The sequence below is a fragment of the Gambusia affinis genome, linkage group LG04 (assembly GCF_019740435.1).
Source record: "Gambusia affinis linkage group LG04, SWU_Gaff_1.0, whole genome shotgun sequence".
NCBI lineage: Eukaryota > Metazoa > Chordata > Actinopteri > Cyprinodontiformes > Poeciliidae > Gambusia > Gambusia affinis.
The window spans coordinates 32,569,247-32,589,708 of NC_057871.1; the positions used below are offsets into that span (position 1 = coordinate 32,569,247).

General features: G+C 41.6%; 1 protein-coding gene across 1 annotated transcript in view; it reads left to right on the forward strand.

Annotated features, from left to right (window-relative positions):
- Positions 1-20,422, forward strand: part of slc5a10 (solute carrier family 5 member 10) — a 53,373-nt gene extending 32,951 nt beyond the window's left edge. The window contains exons 9-14 of the mRNA XM_044114892.1: positions 145-252; positions 346-496; positions 621-789; positions 8,849-9,064; positions 19,071-19,164; positions 19,248-20,422. Coding sequence (XP_043970827.1) covers positions 145-252; positions 346-496; positions 621-789; positions 8,849-9,064; positions 19,071-19,164; positions 19,248-19,435 — 926 coding nt within the window. The 3' untranslated portion in view covers positions 19,436-20,422. The remainder of the gene's footprint in view (positions 1-144; positions 253-345; positions 497-620; positions 790-8,848; positions 9,065-19,070; positions 19,165-19,247) is intronic.
- The last annotated feature ends 40 nt before the right edge of the window (positions 20,423-20,462 follow it).

Sequence of the window (20,462 nt, forward strand, 5' to 3'; positions counted from 1 at the left end):
AGAGTCATCAACTAAAAGTCTTAACCTAACTGTATATCCATCATCTAAATACTGTTTTTAAGAGCTTCTTGCTGGGAGGAAGAAGAAACAGGTTTTGTTTTCCCCTCCGTTTGTGACGATATTCAACTATTCTTTGTTTTTCAGACACTGTGGGATGTGTTGATCCAGAGGAGTGTGTACGGGTGTGTGGAGCAGAGGTTGGATGTTCCAACATTGCCTTTCCCAAACTAGTCATTGAGCTCATGCCAAGTGGTGAGCCCCCCTCCCCCCATGTTAATTTCTGAATACTTCAGTCACTTTAAGTTTTTCCCAGCACACATCTCTTTGTATCTGTTTGGACTGCAGGCTTGAGGGGGCTCATGATAGCAGTGATTATGGCAGCTCTGATGTCATCTCTGACCTCCATCTTCAACAGCAGCTCCACACTTTTTACCATGGACATCTGGAAAAAACACCGCCCTCGAGCCTCTGAGAGGGAGCTGCTGTTGGTTGGCAGGTACCCTACATTACCTGTACACTTCATCACTAGGATGCTGTTTTATTGTTTTATTTATGCAGTGATCTGTGACAGATCAATAACAAAATGTTTTTGGATTCTGTTACTCTTAATGTTTGTCCAGGATTGTCACTGTGATCCTGGTGGTGGTGAGTGTGGTGTGGATCCCCATCCTTCAATCAGCCAATAGCGGCCAGCTCTACGTCTACATCCAATCAGTGACAAGCTGCCTGGCCCCACCAGTCACAGCCGTCTTCACACTGGCAGTCTTTTGGAAGAGGACCAATGAGCAAGTACGACTTTAGCACAAACATGCTCATAGTTTGTGCTTTGCAAAACAAATGTTCGCTTTAGCAATAATTTATCACATACTTAACATTGTTCACAAAGTTATTATTACATTTTATTACCTATAGAAGAGTAGCAGTATGTTGTGGGAAAACACATTGACCCATAAACTGCAGAGCAATATGTTGCAGTGCAAGGTATTGCTTCTCTTCTGTAGGTATTACCATTTTATAATAACTTTGCAAAAGTAGATATAAAAAGAAGTGAAAAAGGTCAGGAATGTGATAAATTATTGCTAAATACTCAGGGCTCTCTGAAACGGGGTCCTGCTCTCACTCCTTCAATTTCTTGAATTTTGCAGTTCAAGAAATCTTCAAAGTGGGTGAGTTTCCTTGGAAATTTATTGGAATTTATAAGAATTAACAAGAATATATGGGCGCAAATGCGATTTAAAATTACAGATGTTGACCTTGGGAAAATATATGTTGTTATAACGTGTAGGCAGTTCTCTAAATCTGTAAAACAGTACCTAGATAAATCTGTGGTCATATTTAGATTAATGACTGTTGCATATAACTGATGTGTTTTTAACTAAATTTTTGATTTTTCCATTTGAAACCAAGTAATTAAAATATAACACATGTAAAATGGTAAAATGGACTGAACTTATATAGCGCTTTTCCAGTCATTTTGACCACTCAAAGCACTTTACACTAGAGTCACATTCACCCATTCGCACTCACAAACACACACCCATTCATACACTGATACGCAGATCGGTAGGCAATTTTGGGTTAAGTGCCTTGCCCAGAGGCACATCGGCATGTGGCAGAAGGAAGCTGGAATCAAACCTACAACCTTCCGATTGCAAGACGACTACTCTACCATAGAGCCACAGTCGCCCTGTACAGATGATAACTAGAACATTAAATTATTGTGGCCACATTTTTTTCACCCAGAGCACAAGACTTCTGTAATTACCCCTCTGAGTTTATGGAAGACATACATACTAACTTTGGTAGTATGTAATGTAAACAATTTCACTTGCAAATGTAATTCCTAAGGATTTTGTTCTATTTGGAACTTGATTTTGCATCTACATTTAAAATTTCAGCCCCTTTTTGACCACAGAGCAACAAGTATATCAGGAAGTTTTCCCCATTTGTAGCCCCACACTTCAGCATAATACTGAGCTTTCAGGGTTTTATCTCGGAACCGTTTGTGTTTCCTTCTGTATTGTACTGCAGACTGTTTTATTAGCCTTGCACTGAAGTTCCTCTCACTGCTTTGCATGGAGTTGATTTCTTTTTTTTTCTTTAGATGTGTGAACACACTTGAGTTTGTTTGTGGTTCTCACTCATTTTATGAAGTGTATTGTCTATCATTTCCTGTGTAGAAACCAGCTTGAATGAAGTTTGCGCTCAGATGAAAGAATACAAGTCATTGTTTTAACAAGGTGTGAGTGAAAGTTTAGAGCTGCAATATAAAGACGAAAGGAGATAGCAATGCTGCAGTAAGATTGTGTGCTCAAAGATAATAACTAGTGTGTGGAAATATTGTTTCCCTGCATGTAAAGACCAATCTGCTGCAGACTACTTTCTAATAGAACACGTTCCTGGGTGTGTGCTGTCCGCTGGCATGCAGCTCAACAACTCAAACCAAGAGAATTTTCTCAAGAACAAGATTTCTCCCTCAGTGATCTGCTGAACATAATTAAAGGCATACACCACTTCAGGGAAGCAAAGATTATTTGGAGTTTACCATTAACTTGTCTGAGGTTGCCATAGGGTTAGGGTTATCTCAGTAGTCAAAAAGCATTTCTGGTTTCTGAAATCCCATGGGTTTCACACTAACCTCAATTTGTTACAACAGTCTGACACCTGGTCAGTAGACCAATTTAGTCCAATATGTTTTAGTGAATACTTGCCGACTCTGGTTAGCAGGTTGACACTCTGGTTTAAAGACTTAACTCTCAGAGGCATTTCCATGAAATGTGTTTGTGAGGGTTTTGCATAGACCAGCCTAGAGACATAAAAGAATTTCACAAAATAATCTTAATTTATTACAAAAAGTATCCAAAAATAATTAAAAAATTACAAATTGGGCCCAAAAACTGAGGTCAACATAAAGTGTAACTCAAGTGGTAACAAAAGGAACTGAAGCATAAACTGACCTAACGACAAGACATGAGGGGAACTTAAATAGTGGCTGATCAGACCACTGCTAACACACACAAGGGGGTAACTAAACACACAAGAACCTAACAAATACTGGTGAGAATATTATTAAATCTGTAAATTAAATAAATATCAAATTTAAACTAACTTTCAAAAAGAAGAAACATTAAATAAATGGTCAAAATAAAATATAAACCAAATATCCCCTTCCCCTGGTGAACAAATGGACCGGCCCGCTGAGGAAGTTCCACAGCCAGGAATGGACCTCAGTCAGCTGGAGCTCATCTGTAATGTCCAGGGGCAGGTCCAAAGAAAACTAATAACTCAAAAGGAAGAAATTAAATGATAGTCTTTAACAAAAAATACAAAGAACTGACAAATAAAATTAACTAAATGTGTGCACATCAAATAGTTAACTAAAATGTCAGACTAATAAAAATAATTTCAAAAGAAAGCTAAACTAAGCACTAATTAATATGTAAAGTAACATTAAGGAAGAACAGAAACCCATTACCATTTCTGTGTGACAGCAGGGACAGCTGTCACAGTGCTACTTACAGTCATACTGCTTTGAGTTTAAATTTGAATTTAAATGAGATTAATGTTACTTCTACCACAAATTAATATAACTAACTAATATTACTACTATAAAAAGTCAGATTGCAACTACTATTGCTTGCCTTCATGCGTTCCATACAGATAGGATGTTGTCATTAACTTCATTTACTGTTTTTTTCTCCTTCAGTACTTTAATGTGCTCCTGCTCTTACAAAACCAACAGTAGAAAACTAGTAAAAGTAACAGTAGCAATAATACTTTTGCTGTTATTGCTACTTTTGGTTTTGGAGTTTTGTCCCAATAAATCAGAAGTGTTATGACATAAAAAAAAAACATACTGTCTTCAGTATCATTCCCGTATGATAATTGCCCATCCCTACGCTTGGCTCAGTATTTCTGTGTTTAGCAGTTCTTTTCCCTGCATGGAACAACTGGTGAAGCTATTATTGCCATTAACTTGTGTGGTGCTTTTTTCCTTGTTGAAAGTATTCCTGGTCCAGTGCTTCTGTGTTTAGCTCTGTCTGAAACCAACTTCCCTATAGATAATGGTTAAGTCTTAGGGTATCTGTGCTTGCTGTGTTTCTCTTTTGGTCACAGTTGTCATGGCAGTTGACGTGACATGACTGTTTATTTTATTAAAACTTGATAAACTAGGAATATTCACACTGAGGAAACATTTAAGAATAAAGGTTCTGTCAAGATCTGTGTTTTTCCATGTGTTTATTTCGAGTTTCTGTGTTTCTGAGTCTCTGTGTTGTCCTGGCCTTCCCGTTATTGTTTCCAGGTGTGTCTCATTCCCTGATTACCTCCTGTGTATTTAATGTCACCTGTGTCTCAGCGTCTCTGTCGGGTCCTTGTCGCATGTGTGAGCTAGGGTGTTCATGTCCATCTGTGTAGCCAGTTGCTTCCTGTGTTGAGACCTGGTTTCTCCTCAGCAGTGCTGCCTGGTTTTTGGATGTTGTTTTTGAATTAAACTCATTTCATTTCTACTTTGGGTCTGCTGCGTTTCCCTCAATGCCTACCACACCACTCATGACAGATTCAGCCATGATCAAAATCAAAAAAGTAAGAAATTGGGCAGCCCTGTCATACACCTCTTAATACTGGAAACCTTCCAGACAAAGGTTTCCTGTACAAAATAATTTCTATAAAATAATTGAGCTGTTTATGTTATAAAACATTTTGTTAATCTTCATAAATGACTCTCCAAAACCTAAAATTTGTAGTGTTTGTTGAATTTAGTCAAATGCTTCATAATAGTCAAGGGAAATCATCAAAGCACTGGAGTTTATAAAATAAGAATAACCTATTAAATCCAATGCCAGAAAATCCACTTTGGTTTTCACTTATTATCTCTAGTCTTTTTCTTAGCATACACCGGAGCAAACATTTTAGAATCAATATTTGAAAGTCAGACAAGTCCCCAATTTTCTATTTTTAAAGGATCTTTGTCAGCCTTCTGTACGAGACCCTGTTTCATGGTTGACGTAATTTCTTGCTTACTTATACAATCTTTGAACATTAGTTAGAGATGATCACTGATTAATTCCCACACACTTTCCATGAATCCTAAAGATGAAAGCTCCGTCTCACAGGTGCCTTTAAAGGCTTCCCATATCAGAGGTGTGGGAATCCCAATGTGATTCATAAATGTGCCACAGTTACTTTAGTTACATTTGAAGAATATAAATTGCTATAAAATGAGCAAGTTTGGAGACTGCAATAGGATCTGAGCTTATAACACCAGTAATGTTAAGAGACAGGATTCTATTTCTTTTTTCTAATGCAAAAGAGCAACTAGAGTTTCATTCTTCCAACCATTTAGCTCTGGACCTTATGAACACTCCTTTAGCTAAATTCACTAACATTTTATCAAGCTCATTCTTAAGATTATATAGAATTTTAATTTCACTTTCAGATAAATCATGTCTAGCTATCCAATTTAACAAGTAAACTATACATTTTATCAGTGTTTTGCTTTTTTATTTATGTACAATGCGTCATTGTCGTTCCAACAATCCAAAAGATTATTATGAAGTTTCCGAAAGTCTAATGTGTGGTTGTTCCTTAATTCTTTTTAATGTAAGACTTATTCATTTATGATCTGTTAACGGAACATAAGAATAAGATTTGCTGGTGACATATTGTACTCTAATTGTTGACATCAATGGTAAATCTATGGATGAGTGGGAATTCCTGCTGGAATTGGCCCATGTATACTTGTGGCATCAGGATTCATTATATTGCCAAAAGTATTTGCTCACCTGGCTTAAACATATGAGAGTATGTGACATCCCATACCTAATCCATATGGTTAAACATGACATTGGTCCACCCTTTGCAGCTAGAAGAGTTTCTGGGAACTTTTCTGGGAATGGCTTGGATGCAGCTGGTCACCATGGAAACCCATTGCATGAAGCTCTTTGCACACTGTTCTTGAGCTAATCTGAAGGCATCATGAAGTTTGGAGGTCTGTAGTGATTGAAAAATTCACATCTGGATTTGTTGCACAAGTGGCATCCTATCACAGTTCCATGCTGGAATTCACTGAGCTCCTGAGATCAAGCCAATCTCTCATACGTTTACGGTTTTTGGGCTTGCAATAAAGTAGACATAACATAAACCTCAGAATTTGTCTGTTAGTTTTAGTCAGGCTCTCCTTCTCCATCATTTCCCGGGTGATCTGTCCCGCTGAGTCTTTGTTAATGGGAAGTTAATATATTACCTCTGAATTACATCGAGCTTCGCGTTACGCTCCAGAAAACTCCAAACATCAAGACTAATATGAACAACGCAATAAACGTGAAAACAGCCACAAATGAACTAGAAACGTTGGGCTACTAAACGCCATTATAATTATTAATATTAAGATAAGTGTCACAAACCTGTGCAGCCATCTGAGTTGAAGAGCCGCAGGAGTAGCGCTGTGCGCTGCGCTCTGACAGCAGACACAGGGCCGTAACAACCTGGAGGCTGGGGCGGGGAGGAGAGAGGGGTTTATACTCCTATTTATAGTTTTCCAGATAATACTGGAACACACAAAGACAGGCAGAAATTACTAAAGTTTTTTTTGTACTGTTGTAACCATTAAACAACCTTATAAGTGGAGACACATTGTTGATGTTAACATTATAAAATAACTTGCCATTAAGAATTAGCAAAGATCAATGTTACTTTCACAGATGGCAAAGCCTTGTTGTTAGCAGCTGCTGAAAGTAACTTGAAAAGTTACTTTTAATGTAACTTAGTTACTTTCTAAATCAAGTACTCAGTAATCTAACTAAGCTACTTTTTCAAGGAGTAATCAGTAATCTCATTAAGGTTACTTTTTAAAAGTAATTATTATGTCACCACTGTCCATAAAGTGGTAATTTGTACTCAAGAATTCAGTAGACTTGATTCTTGATGATGCAAACCTGGGAGAGTTGTGATCCGCAATATCGTCTGAGACATCGTTAAAAGACATTGTATTTTGCTTTAAACTTTCAAATTTTAGAGAGAATTCCTGAAAAACATTCTTTTTATGAGTTTCATTAATCAGTTTGAGGGGGGAGCGGAGCTAATTCCGGTGTTCTGTTTATCTGTGCTACTCTAACGCCAAGCTGCGCTCCCCGTAAGCTCTCGGAGGTTCACTTAGCCTCTAAGTCAGTGAGCCGGAGTAAGCGGCATTAGAACCCCAAGTGAACCACCGAGAGCTTGAGGAAAGAGCGACAGACAACAGCTGGCCAAAATTAGCGTTCATAAATCAGATCAACCTTGTGCTAAAAGCAGCTTACACCAATATTTAACTTGAAGCTAAATTCACTGTGGTTTCAACGCATGCGCGATCTGATCTCCAAATTATGCTTCGCCTCTTCCGTGACAACTTTTACACATACAAACAATGAGTCTCAAAAAATATGTGCAATCTTAGTCTTTTATGTAAGTGTGTGAGAAAAAGGATTGCATGCGCGTGTGGTATTTTAGTAGTGAATATTCGCAATTTTAGTATTTTGTGTATGCGTGTTAGAGAAAAATTGTATGTGTTTGTGACATTTTAATAGTATGTATGTGCAATTTTAATATTTTTTTTGTGTGTGTATGAGTCTTTAGTGGTGTGTGAGAGACAAAACATTGTATTTTTCCTAAATGGCCCCTCATATGTGGGGGTGTGCGTGTGTTTATAAAAAACACTAAGTGTGTTACTATAAAAATCTACAGTGTTGATCCATGGGGGTCAAAGGACACACTTTGATCCCCACACCTGAGTTGTCTGAACAAAATTGGGCTTGCATATAAATATGGCCTGCAAATACAGCTTCATAAGGGTAATTACACACAAACTGTGACACAAACACACCTGGGCGCTATGATAAGCATGTGTTACATAATCGTCTTGTCGTTATTTAACGACAAGATGAAACACAGCCTTGGATGATGTTACCTGGCAATATTTTCTTCATTGCCAACAAACAAGACCCCAACATGATATATCTACTTCCTATTCCTGGTTCCTCAATGTCCACCCAGTCTGGACATTGAGCAAATAAGAGAAATCAGCAGATACTTTACACATTAACAGGATTACAGTGATCTTATTATTTGTCTGTCGGATTCATGATGTGACGAGACATTTGTTCATAAGTTGCCTTGCAGCAAGAAGGTCCTGGGTTCGATTCCCGGCCCGGGGTCTTTCTGCATGGAGTTTGCATGTTCTCCCTGTGCATGGTGGGTTCTCTCCGGGTTCTCCGGCTTCCTCCCACAGTCCAAAAACATGACTGTCAGGTTAATTGGACTCTAAATTCTCCCTAGGTGTGAGTGTGTGTGTGTGAATGGTTGTGTGTCTCTGTGTGTCTCTGTGTTGCCCTGCGACAGACTGGCGACCTGTCCATGGTGAACGTAGCTGGAGAGGAACCAGTAACCCTCCTGACCCCATTAGGGACAAGGGTGAACAGAAAATGGATGGATGTTAGCCCAAAAGTTTAAGTTATAAAGGGGAAGATTTGCAGAGTACAAATGCCTATGATTACCTGGCACATGATCCGTTACCAGACTCTCTCAGAGGATCTCTGCTGCTCCGGCAGGGCTAACATGGTGGGCCTCTTGTCTGACCTATCAGGCCAGGCAGAAAACAATGTCTTACACTGGGGCCACACTCTTTCTATTTTCATAGTTCTACGAGATGTTCACAGTTTGAGTAAACATATCATAGAAGGAAAATGCATTCTACATTCTGTGTATTTGTTGTTGTAGTTTATGGTTTTAATGAGACAAAATAAGAAAATGGTTGAGTGGTGTAGGTACTTTGCTTGAGAACTGTACCTGACCAGGGCGGTTTCTGTTTTTTCAGGGTGCATTCTGGGGCCTCATGGTGGGTTTGGTGGTAGGCGTGTGCAGAATGGCGCTGGAATTTGCCTTCCCTCCTCCCAGATGTGGCGTTGTGGACTCGGCTCCCCTGGTGTTACGAGGCGTTCATTATCTTCACTTCGCCATTCTGCTCTGTGGACTCACTGCTGTCGTGGTAGCTGTGGTGTCATTGGTCACACCACCACCCAGCCACGAACAGGTTGGCACTCTTGCAAGCATAAAACATCAGATCCTCTGGGGAATGGATGTGTAAATTGTTTGAAGTTTCATTGCAAAAACATGACCTAATTTGTTACGTCTTTCATTGCTCAAGCAACCTGTGTATGAACCTTAAAGGTAAAAGTCATCTTTCTGAACCAACGCCCTGTCTTAGCAGGTTTTAGCAGATTTGTGACAGTCATTCCTGTCTAATACAGCTTTTATGCTATGTGTGTAAACTACTGCAGAGTCTCAGGTATTCAAACTGTGACACCACAGTATTTGCAGAAACAGTAAACATATTTGCATCTATCGTCTCCTTAGACATACAAACCATACTACTGTCCACACTGTAACCACAGTTATATGTATCCTCCCTTTTCCCTTAGTTATGCAGCGGTTTTATGATAAAGAATGATTGCCTAAGGAAAAAGTGCAATAATATAACAGAAAAACAAAAGCTCAGCACCCAGACTCGTTTCCATGAACCACAAATTAAAACAAACTGTCCACAGTTTACAGGGGAACAAGATTTAATTTCTAGTTTTCCCCTCGTACATTTTAAATCTTTATATGACATGCAGTCATGTTTTACTTTAACTAGGCAAGAACTTAAAATTTATTCGAAACTTGCCCTGTTCAAATAGGTAGCAGCTTACAACAGCACAACTGTGCAGGATGCATCAAAATTATGTGCATTACACACAAACATACCCACTGACACATAAAAAGATGTAAATAGAGTTAAATTGTCCTAATTTAGGTTGGAAAACAAAGACCCAAATGCAGAGCAAAGATGTGGTTTAAATGGAAAACGAAAAGGGAGCAGGTGTCATAATGTGAGGTTTCTAGGACTCTAAGGCAATCAACAACTACGGACACCCAAACAGTTTTAACAAGTTTATTTAGCAACTGAATGTGCTGGAGAGTGTGTGGAGGGGCGTCAATCTGTGACAGCAGGGAGGAACCGGGCCAGCGGAGGAACTGCAAAGGGCAAGCGGTTAAAGTGGGACGTAATGAAGAGAATGACGGAGTAACCTGATGGTGACTTACGGTCTGCGGGTAGGTAAGCAGGGGAGAGCACATGGGTTTCCAACAGTTGGTATGGTGGTTTTCCAGATGGGGAGTTCCAGCAGGTGATTGAGGGCGGACAGGCAGCAGCTGAGTGGTGGGCGTGATGCACCCAGGTGCAAGGCCCAACGGAGCAGCTCGGATTAGATACTTCAGGTGAGTCCGGTTCAGAGAGCATTCAGCTCGGGTTCACTGTAGAGGAAGGAGCAGATGAAAAGGAGTCAGAACAAGGAGGACACTGGAAATACAGCACTGACAGCTAGAGAGTACCACTGTAAAAGCAGAGCCATCTGGCATCTGACTCCTGGAAGCCGCTCCTCTTTAAGGACCTTGCAGATTGGTGGTGATGAGTAACAGCTGGATCCCATCAGCATGTCACCCTGTGAAGGAGAAGGAAATCACACCCCTGCAGAACCCAACAGTACCCCCCCTCAACGGACGCCACCTGGCGGCCGACCCGAGGAAGATGCTGCGGAGCGCTCAAAAGAGTATATGAGGGACAGGTCCAGGACCAAGAACCGAGGAACCCAGGACCGGTCCTCAGGGCCATAACCCTCCCTGTCCACCAGGTACTGCCTATCCTGTCCACGAGGACACACATCCACAATGCAACGAACAGTGTGGACTGGGTGACCATCAATAACCCGGGCGAATGGAGGGGCTCGAATGGAGGGCACAAAGGACTTAGAGACGCTGAGAAACGTGAAACACAGGGTGAACACGGAAATGAGAGGGCAACTTAAGGCGGACAGCAGAAGGACTAAGGACAGAGTCAATAACGAACGGGGGGACAATTTGCGGGAACAGAATTTTAGAGGAAAGTTCTTTGACGATAACCAAACACGTTGGCAGGGCGAGAAGGTGGGGGCTGGAATTCTTTTTCTATCTGCCAGACGCTTATTCTGAGCAGACGTTCGTGGAAGGGCTGCCTTAGTCTGGTTCCAAATACGTTGGTAGTTCTGCACGTAATGTTTGACAGATGGAATGACTGCATCTGGGAAGAATGTAGGCAGTAGGGAAGGTTGGAACTCTTGAGACGCCTCAAATGGAGATAACCCTGTCGCAGATGATATGTGCGTGTTTTGGGCATACTCCGCCCATGGTAAGTGAACACTCCAAGAGGTCAGATTGGAGGCACAGAGGCAGCGCAGGGTGTTCTCCAGTTCCTGGTTAAGCCGTTCACATTGCCCATTGGTTTCAGGATGAAACCCCGAAGACAAACTCGGCCGGGCCCCGAGAACAGAAGTTTCGGCACAGCTGGGAACTGAACTGACGCCCCCTGTCAGAGACAATCTCTGTGGGGATAGCATGAATACGAAAAACGTGGCGAAAGAGAAGTTTTGCTGTCTCGGTGGCTGAGGGAAGTTTAGTGAGGGTGACCAAATGGCAAGCCTTGGAAAAACGGTCTATAATGGTGAGGATGACATTTTTCTGTTTGGATGTGGGGAGACCAGTAACAAAATCTAGGGAGATGTGGGACCAGGGATGACTAGGAATGGACAGTGGTTGTAACAGACCTGAAGGTGGGCGATGTCAGGTCTTTTTCCTAGCACAAGTGGAACAAGAAGAGGCATATTCAATGGTATCCTTATTGAGTATGGGCCACCAAAAGTAATGGCGCAGGAAGCCGATGGTACGGCTTATACCAGGATGGCCGGAGAAGTCGGAGGAGTGTGCCCAATGGATGGCACAACCCCAGACTGAGGCGGGAACATACTGCCAGTTGGGGGGGAACCCCTCCTGGGTCTGGGTTGGTGGTTAGAGCCTCCTGGATGGCTCTCTCCACATCCCAGGTGAGGGACCCAATGGTGCAGGAGGCGAGAAGTATGGATCCAGGAGTCTCGGAAGGGTCATCTGCAGAGTTCAGTCTGGAGAGGGCATCTGGCTTGGTATTCTTGGAACCCGGGCGATAGGTGATGTTGAGGTTGAAACGGGAGAAGAAAAAAAAAAAGAGACCAACAGAACTGGCGTGGGTCCAGGCATTTGGCAGACTGCAGGTAAGCCAGATTCTTATGGTCTGTCCAAATGATGACTGGGAGCTCAGTACCTTTGAGCCAGTGTCTCCACTCCTCAAGGGCCAGTTTAATGGCCAGGAGCTCTGGATCACCAATGTCATACCTACTTTCGGTGGGGGTAAACTTCCTAGAGAAGAAGGCACACGGGTGGAGCTTGCCATTGTTTGTTACTGTGCAATAGCCAGCCCCGCCCTCTCCTCACAACTCCTCGGGCTGACTACTGACCAGTTCTCTGTCTAACAGGTCCGGAAAATCTCTAAGACCTGGGTCTTACCCTGAACACGATCTAAAGAGATAATCTGTTTAAACTGGTGGCGAAAGAGACTCGTCTAGCTCTCACTACCTCCTATCCAGAAGTTATGACCCTTTTCAGTTAAGAAACAATCAGCTGAGTAGCCCTCACAGCTGCATAGCTTCAATAACCACTTCTGTTAACGGTAGCTCTCTTTCTGAAAATATAACGGGCACTTGTTAACGGCTAGATATCATTTTAGTGACTAGATATAAGTCCCAGGGCCATTATTTTACTCACCAAAGGAAAGTCCGAAGCCACCACATTACTGGAATCATGTATACTGGTTTTACTATAAATAGAGGAACTGTTATTTAAAATGACTCAATTAATTTCAATGTCCACAACCTAATTAGAATTTTAAGAATATACGCATTTATTAAGCAAGCTTTAGCAGGGAAAATGACAGGCTTACAGAATTTATTTGAAAATTACCATACAAAGAAAATCAATAAAGTTTAATCAACTTAATTTTTCCTAATTACCTCCCTACACTGTCATCTTTCTATCAGATAAGGCTTTTTGGGGTGCGGCAGAACTCATACTCATCGGGGGGATCGGATCAGGGCAACAGAAATCCTTGTAGTCCTTGGTCAGAGTCTTTGTCTTTGAATCATAAATCCTCTTTGGAACTGAAACAAAATGAACTGTCTGCCATCCAGCCGAACAGCTCGCGGTCGATCCTGTGACTTTTGTTCAGTTCCCCAAGTCCGTTGCGATGTATTTTGAGATCGTGGAGTTGAGTGCAGAGTGTGGAAATCCAATGTGGAACCAAGAGATTGGGTCGGTGGAACTTGTCCTCTGTCCGGCGTGAGATGATCCTCGGTGTTTCTGGCTTTCTTGGTTCCAGGGTGTAGTCCTCTGCTGGTCTTCTTGCCGCACTAGTGTCGAGTCTCAGCGCCGGGGACGAAGAACCCCGTATCCCCTCGGTCTCATGTTTTTATACTTTTCTCCCTCCCCGGGGAATACACCGAGGGAGGGAAAGAGAGAGAGAGAAAGACAAAGAACAGTCTGTGCGCAACTTCATGGTTGCGCAACCTGACCATCTGCAACTTGGGTTGGGGCACAATGACTCGATTGTGAGGTAATGTGCTTGTGAAATTTGGGACTTTCCGAGAGCAATAGACTCCAACTTGAGACACAATGACCCTATGGTGAAACTATGTGCTTGTGCCTTTTTGGGACTTTCCGAGTTGCAACAGCGGCATGTGTCAGCCTCCACACCCCAACCTTATACTTCTCCTTGTTCTGTACTAACTTTAATCATACAAGTTACTTCAATCATTAAAATCATATAAAATATTAGTACATTAGATGATTTGATCCTAATTTCTCATTACAACATTAATAAAATACAGAGAACATATTCTCATACAAAGAATACACAATGAGCAATCATTTTTAATCAACATACAGGGCTGTAGCAATCTCCTAGGCACTTTATGATCCGTTGTTCTGCATGAACCTGGACAGATCTCACATTTACATACCAGATTTCTTAACACCATCTTTGGGAGAGCGCTGTGACAGGATAGCCCCCACACCGGTTTCAGATGCATCCACCTCCACTGTAAATTGAGCAGAAGGGTCAGGGTGAATGAGAATAGGAGCATCCACAAACCTTCTCTTTAGCTCAACAAAACGAGTCCAGCCTCTGGGGTCCAGCTGAGGGGGTGTTTGGTGGAGGTCAGAGTGGTGAGAAGGGTTGCGATGACACTGACGTTTTGGATGAACCGCCGGTAAAAGTTAACGAACCCCAGAAAGCGCTGGAGTTGCTTTCTAGAGTTCAGAACCGGCCACTCCTCAACAGCCTTGATTTTAGCTGGGTCTGTCTTCACCTGTCCGCCCTCAAACACAAAACCAAGAAAGGTAATGGATGTAACATGAAACTGACACTTCTTCGCCTTGATGAAGAGTCGGTTTTCCAGCAACCTTTGGAGGACCAATCTGAGATGCCGGCGGTGTTCATGCATGCTGTTGGAGAAGATAAGAATGTCGTCAAGGTAGACAAAAACAAACACATTGAGATAGTCCCGCAGGACATCATTAACCAGATTCTGGAAGGTGGCAGGGGCATTGCAGAGGCCAAAGGGCATAACCAGATACTCAAAATGACCAAAGTGGGTTTTGAATGCAGTTTTCCATTTGTCACCCTCTCGAATGTGAATGAGATGATATGCATTGCGCAGATCCAGCTTGGAGAAGATGGAGGCTTTGTGAACAGGTTCAAAAACTGAGGACAACAAAGGGAGAGAATATTTATTCTTTCCGGTGATTTGATTAAGACCTCTATAATCAGTACAGGGCCAGAGAGTGTTATCCTTCTTCGACACGAAGAAGAATCCCGCACCCAAGGGGGAAGACGATTGACGAATGAGACCAGCCTTAAGTGAGTCATTAATGTACTGCTCCAGTGTCTCCCTCTCTTGCGTTGAGATGTTAAACAACCGGCTGGAGGGAAGTGGGGCTCCCGGAAGGTGGTCGATACAGCAGTCATAGGGACGATGAGGATGGATAGATTGGGCGAGATCTTTACTGTAAACCCGATGGAGGTCATGGTATTCAGAAGGAATATTTGTGAGATCGGGTTCGCCAATCAGCTGGGGTTGCTCGGAGGGGTGAGCCGGTTTAGCAGATTGCAGGCATTGGTTTAGACAGTGAGGACTCCATGAGTCGATGCAAGCATCAGCCCAGTTAATGTGGGGGTTGTGTTTGCAGAGCCAGGGGAAACCAAGAACCAGGGGGGCATCTTTCGTAGGAAACACGAAGCATTGAATAAGCTCCTGGTGGTTGCCTGAGACGAGCAGGGAAAACAGATCAGGTTGATGGGTGATGTTGGCCATGGGACTACCGCCTAAGGCAGCCACCCACAGGGGAGTAGGTAAAGCCTGGACTGGGATATGATATTGCGCAACTAAAACAGACTCCGGTTCAGAGCAGAATCTTATACACCCTATCAAAGCTTGCTGAACGGTGAGAAAAGCAGGAAGATTTAACCGGAGGTAACTATTCTCTTCAGATTCACCCACCAGAACCCCCAGACTTACTGGGTGTTTGGGCGAATCGGGCAGGCTGAGATGAAATGTTGAGGGGAGCCGCAGTAAAGACAAACAGCCAGAGGCTAAACGGCGCTGCCGTTCCTCTGGAGTTAGCCAGGCTCGGCCTAACTGTGTAGGTTTGGGTAGATTCTGGATAGGAGCACTGGATAAGTCTGAGCTGAGAGAACCCCTTCTAATGGAGAACTGAGATGACTGGGAATTTGTAGTATGACAGACAGAGCTTACAACAGCACAACTGTGCAGGATGCATCAAAATTATGTGCATTACACACAAACATACCCACTGACACATAAAAAGATGTAAATAGAGTTAAATTGTCCTAATTTAGGTTGGAAAACAAAGACCCAAATGCAGAGCAAAGATGTGGTTTAAATGGAAAACGAAAAGGGAGCAGGTGTCATAATGTGAGGTTTCTAGGACTCTAAGGCAATCAACAACTACGGACACCCAAACAGTTTTAACAAGTTTATTTAGCAACTGAATGTGCTGGAGAGTGTGTGGAGGGGCGTCAATCTGTGACAGCAGGGAGGAACCGGGCCAGCGGAGGAACTGCAAAGGGCAAGCGGTTAAAGTGGGACGTAATGAAGAGAATGACGGAGTAACCTGATGGTGACTTACGGTCTGCGGGTAGGTAAGCAAGGGAGAGCACATGGGTTTCCAACAGTTGGTATGGTGGTTTTCCAGATGGGGAGTTCCAGCAGGTGATTGAGGGCGGACAGGCAGCAGCTGAGTGGTGGGCGTGATGCACCCAGGTGCAAGGCCCAACGGAGCAGCTCGGATTAGATACTTCAGGTGAGTCCGGTTCAGAGAGCATTCAGCTCGGGTTCACTGTAGAGGAAGGAGCAGATGAAAAGGAGTCAGAACAAGGAGGTAGTGATGGGCTATCTGAAGCCAGGCTTCAGGCTTGTACCGAGTAATAAGGGGGCGTGTCCGATGAAGCCCCGCTTCGAGGCTTGTGTTGTCTTGTTGAAAACCACGTGACCGGCAACAAACGAGGCCTGGCATTGCATGGGTCACGTGACTGCTTTATTTTGCGTGTTGGTTTTCAAAATAAAAGCGTGATGAGCCGCTGCTTGATCGTATCAGAGGAGTATTTGTCTTCACAAGTGGCCGAAATAAAAGGAGCCTTTTATAGTTCATGTGTATTAATGATTTTGATGAAGGCACTCATCAAAATGTAATGTTTGTTATCAATTTTCTCAATGGTTGATTATGGCATATTTTGTGACTTTATAATTATGTGTTTTTATTATGTAAATCATTTTGACACTACATCGTTGCTGAAATGTGCTACACAAATAAACCTGATTGAAAAGGAGCCAGCAAGAAGAAAAAAAATCTGACATCAGGGAAAACTGGAGATGATGATTCACAAGATTCTTAAATAACAATAATTAAACCTTTCACCTCCAAAATTCTCACCTTCTTAAAATTTCCACTATTTCTTTGTTCTGCAAAAATATATCAGTCTTACACAGCAGAAACAGACTTAAAGCTGTTGGAAAAGTAAAATCCTGGCTGATGAGGGAAAATATAAGGGATCAGATCAGAGCCAACTAGGAATCCAAGAAAAAGAATTTTTGAAGAATTTAAATTTTTCAGGAGGCAAATCAAAACTCAAAGAAAACTGTATTCCCCAACAAGCACTGCACTCCGAATACATTAAAACAAATTTCTATTGTTAAATCAGTCGGTGACAAAAGAAAACAGTCACTGACAGTCAACATATACCAGGGCTGACTACAAATTATTTTAATAACTAAAAACGATTAGTTAAATAGGATTTAATTGACTCTCCTGTTACTAAACGTGAGATTGACAAAAACTTTGTGACAATATTGCATTTACTAATTGTTTTTAAATATGTCTGTCTGAGTGACAGGCTGTCACAGCTTCACCAGCAGATGTCACTAGTGAGAAATGAACGAAGCATCGAGTGATGAACTTTTGGGCAAAGCAATGGACCGGAAAGCTTCATTGCTTCATGAGGCTTCATTTGGCCATCACTACAAGGAGGACACTGGAAATACAGCACTGACAGCTAGAGAGTACCACTGTAAAATCAGAGCCATCTGGCATCTGACTCCTGGAAGCTGCTCCTCTTTAAGGACCTTGCAGATTGGTGGTGATGAGTAACAGCTGGATCCCATCAGCATGTCACCCTGTGAAGGAGAAGTAAACCACACCCCTGCAGAACATATAGCAGGTTATGGAACATGGAGCAATCAAATGAACACTGAGGATGGATGAGAGTAATTAATACTGAGGTGTGTATCAGTATTACCTTTCAGTTTCAAACTGAAAGTAAAACTGCAAACCATGAGGCCTGTCTGAGATGTTCACAGGCTTTCCACTTCACTCCTCAATTTATAAGTTATAATTTGGCTTTTGGCATGTTAACATTTTGATCTCACAACAAAAGTTCATGTGGATGTGTACACATTTCCATAATAATTTCAGAAATCCTAACATTAGTAAACCAAACTATGAAACCAGAATGCAGGTGGAGGGAAACTAAAACAAAAACAGGCAAGAGAATCAGGCATGCTGACCTACAAGTCCTCACATGCTGACAGATAAACCCTCTCCAGTCTGCATTTTTCAATCTAAAGAAATAGTTGAATTTGTTCAAATGTTCAATTAACAATAAAATAACGGGCCAGAAGTGGAATTATACAGATGATGGTCAAGGGTTCTAACTTATTCTCTTTTTTGACTTTTCATGGAAACTTGCCAACCTGAAAACACAAAGTTCATAAATACATTGAAGTTATCAGTTAGGGCAGTGGATCCTAAAGTGTGGGGCGCGCCCCCTAGGGGGCGCATTGCCATTGCAAGGAGGTGTGGTGATGAACGAAAAAAGAAAAGAAAGTGTTTCACTGTAAAGATGGTTTGTAGTTTGTTTTGTTGCAACCTGAAGTGTAAAATACACTTCAGGGGAGTTTGAAAACATAATGTGTGTAAAGGTTTCTGTCTGGTTGAACCATGTGTGTACCCAGTTGATTTATTTTTTTTTTCTCATTTGGGGGGGTTTTATTGTAATCCATAGGGGGGCCCAGAGAATCTTTGGGAACCACTGAGTTAGGGTATCTGCCAGTTTTTGCCAGGTTTAGTGTTTTAACATTAGTGAGGAAAATTATTTCTAGTTTACACGAGCTTCATAAATCCAACCTGTCAGTTGTTTGTTTGGTTTTTATACAAACCCAAATTGTAAATACAATTTATAATTGTATTTACAATTGTAAAGGAGCTGAATAATCATAACAGTGGGAACAGTTTGAGAAGAAAGAGAACAGTGAAATACTTATATCAGAGAAAACAATGGGGAAACTTTATACTCCATGACGTAAGATGTGGCGATTCAGCTCAGAGACGTTTGAGAGATTTCGTCCACATAGCTCACAAGTAAACAGTTTCTCGTCATGCAGAAGCTCAAAAGCTCCATCCATGGGGGCGAATGCATCATCATGAAGATGTGCTGCTAAAGTCTTTCATGCATATGCAAGGTAAAGAGACTTGGACAGGTTACATTAATTCAAACCTTTTTCTTTGTATTTCACCTTTCCCAGGTGTGCAACCTGACCTGGTGGACAATAATTGAGGAGCCAGAAAGAGAGATTCCTCTCCAGAAAGTGTCCTCTGTCAGCCACCGTAACTCGCAGGGTAAGAGTGTGAGAATATTTCAGCTATCATTTTCAGCGTCACATATGTAACCATGTGGTTACGTGTGTGTGTGTGTGATGCAGGACCTGAACAGGCTCGCCGGGCGATGTGCGGACAGGGAGCAGGATTGTGCCTCTCAGCGATGCGGGGCTCAGAGCAGACTGCCAGAGTTCCCACGATTCGGGAGAGTGTGTTCTGGTCCAGGTTCTGTTGTGCCAATGCTCTCCTCTTAGTCTGCATTAATATTTTCCTATATGCATACTTTGCCTGAATGGGTTGCCAGGTTTGGTAGTGTTCTTCACATGCCTCCTGCTGAACTCTGTTCAATCTGTAAACTACAAACTAGAAGAGGTTATTGACAAGACTTTTTATTTTGTCTTTTTTACCTGTTATATACCTGACAGGTACAGCTCTGTGAAAAAGTTTTAAATCAACTTAATTTCTTTACACGTTGATCAAAATTAGCCTGATTGTTTCATAAACTCTAAGAGGTCTCCATCACATGGATGTATGAAGGTTTTTCTTCATTGGCTCATTTACAGTGTATCTCTAGTTTAAACTGATCTGATTTAAATTAATATAAAGAAAAGAATTGCAACATTTAGAATTTTTAAGATCAGTATGAAAGTTCACAAACTGAGCTTTTAAGAATCTGTGTTTAGAGTTGTTTTGTGGTGCTATGATCCAGACTTGATGGGACTAACTGTTGTAAATGTAGAACCAGAGCTGATTGTAGTGGGTCCAAATGGAGCCAGAGCAGCAAAATGCCCTTTTAGCACGCTGGTCAATCAGATGCCAGCTTCAGCATTGTCAATTTATAATTTGCAGATCATACTGATGCCACTTAGTATATTTTAATATTGAGAATTGGTTAAATAACATTTTATAAAATACTCACGACTTTAGATATTGTTTGATTTAAAGTCAGATATTGTTTTCTGTTGTTTTTGTTCATTTTTACACATAACAATTTAACAATAAAGAAAAGATTTATTAGACAACAGCTTCTCAAATAAAATCAAAAACTTTTTGAATGTCTCATGATATTAACTTTTAGAGATGTTTTGTGAAATATTATTTGTAGTAAAGAATTAATATTTTTTTGATTTTCATTGGCATATGTTAAATAAACTGAAAGATAGTTGCACAACAAAACAAACATGGACACAATCAAATCGTGACTGGAAATATTTAGCAAGAAGAAAAATGTAAGATTTACTGCTGTGTTTGGACCTGGTATTTACTGATAACAGCAGGGTTTGTGACCAAAGACAAAATAATAAAACAGATTAAAAAGT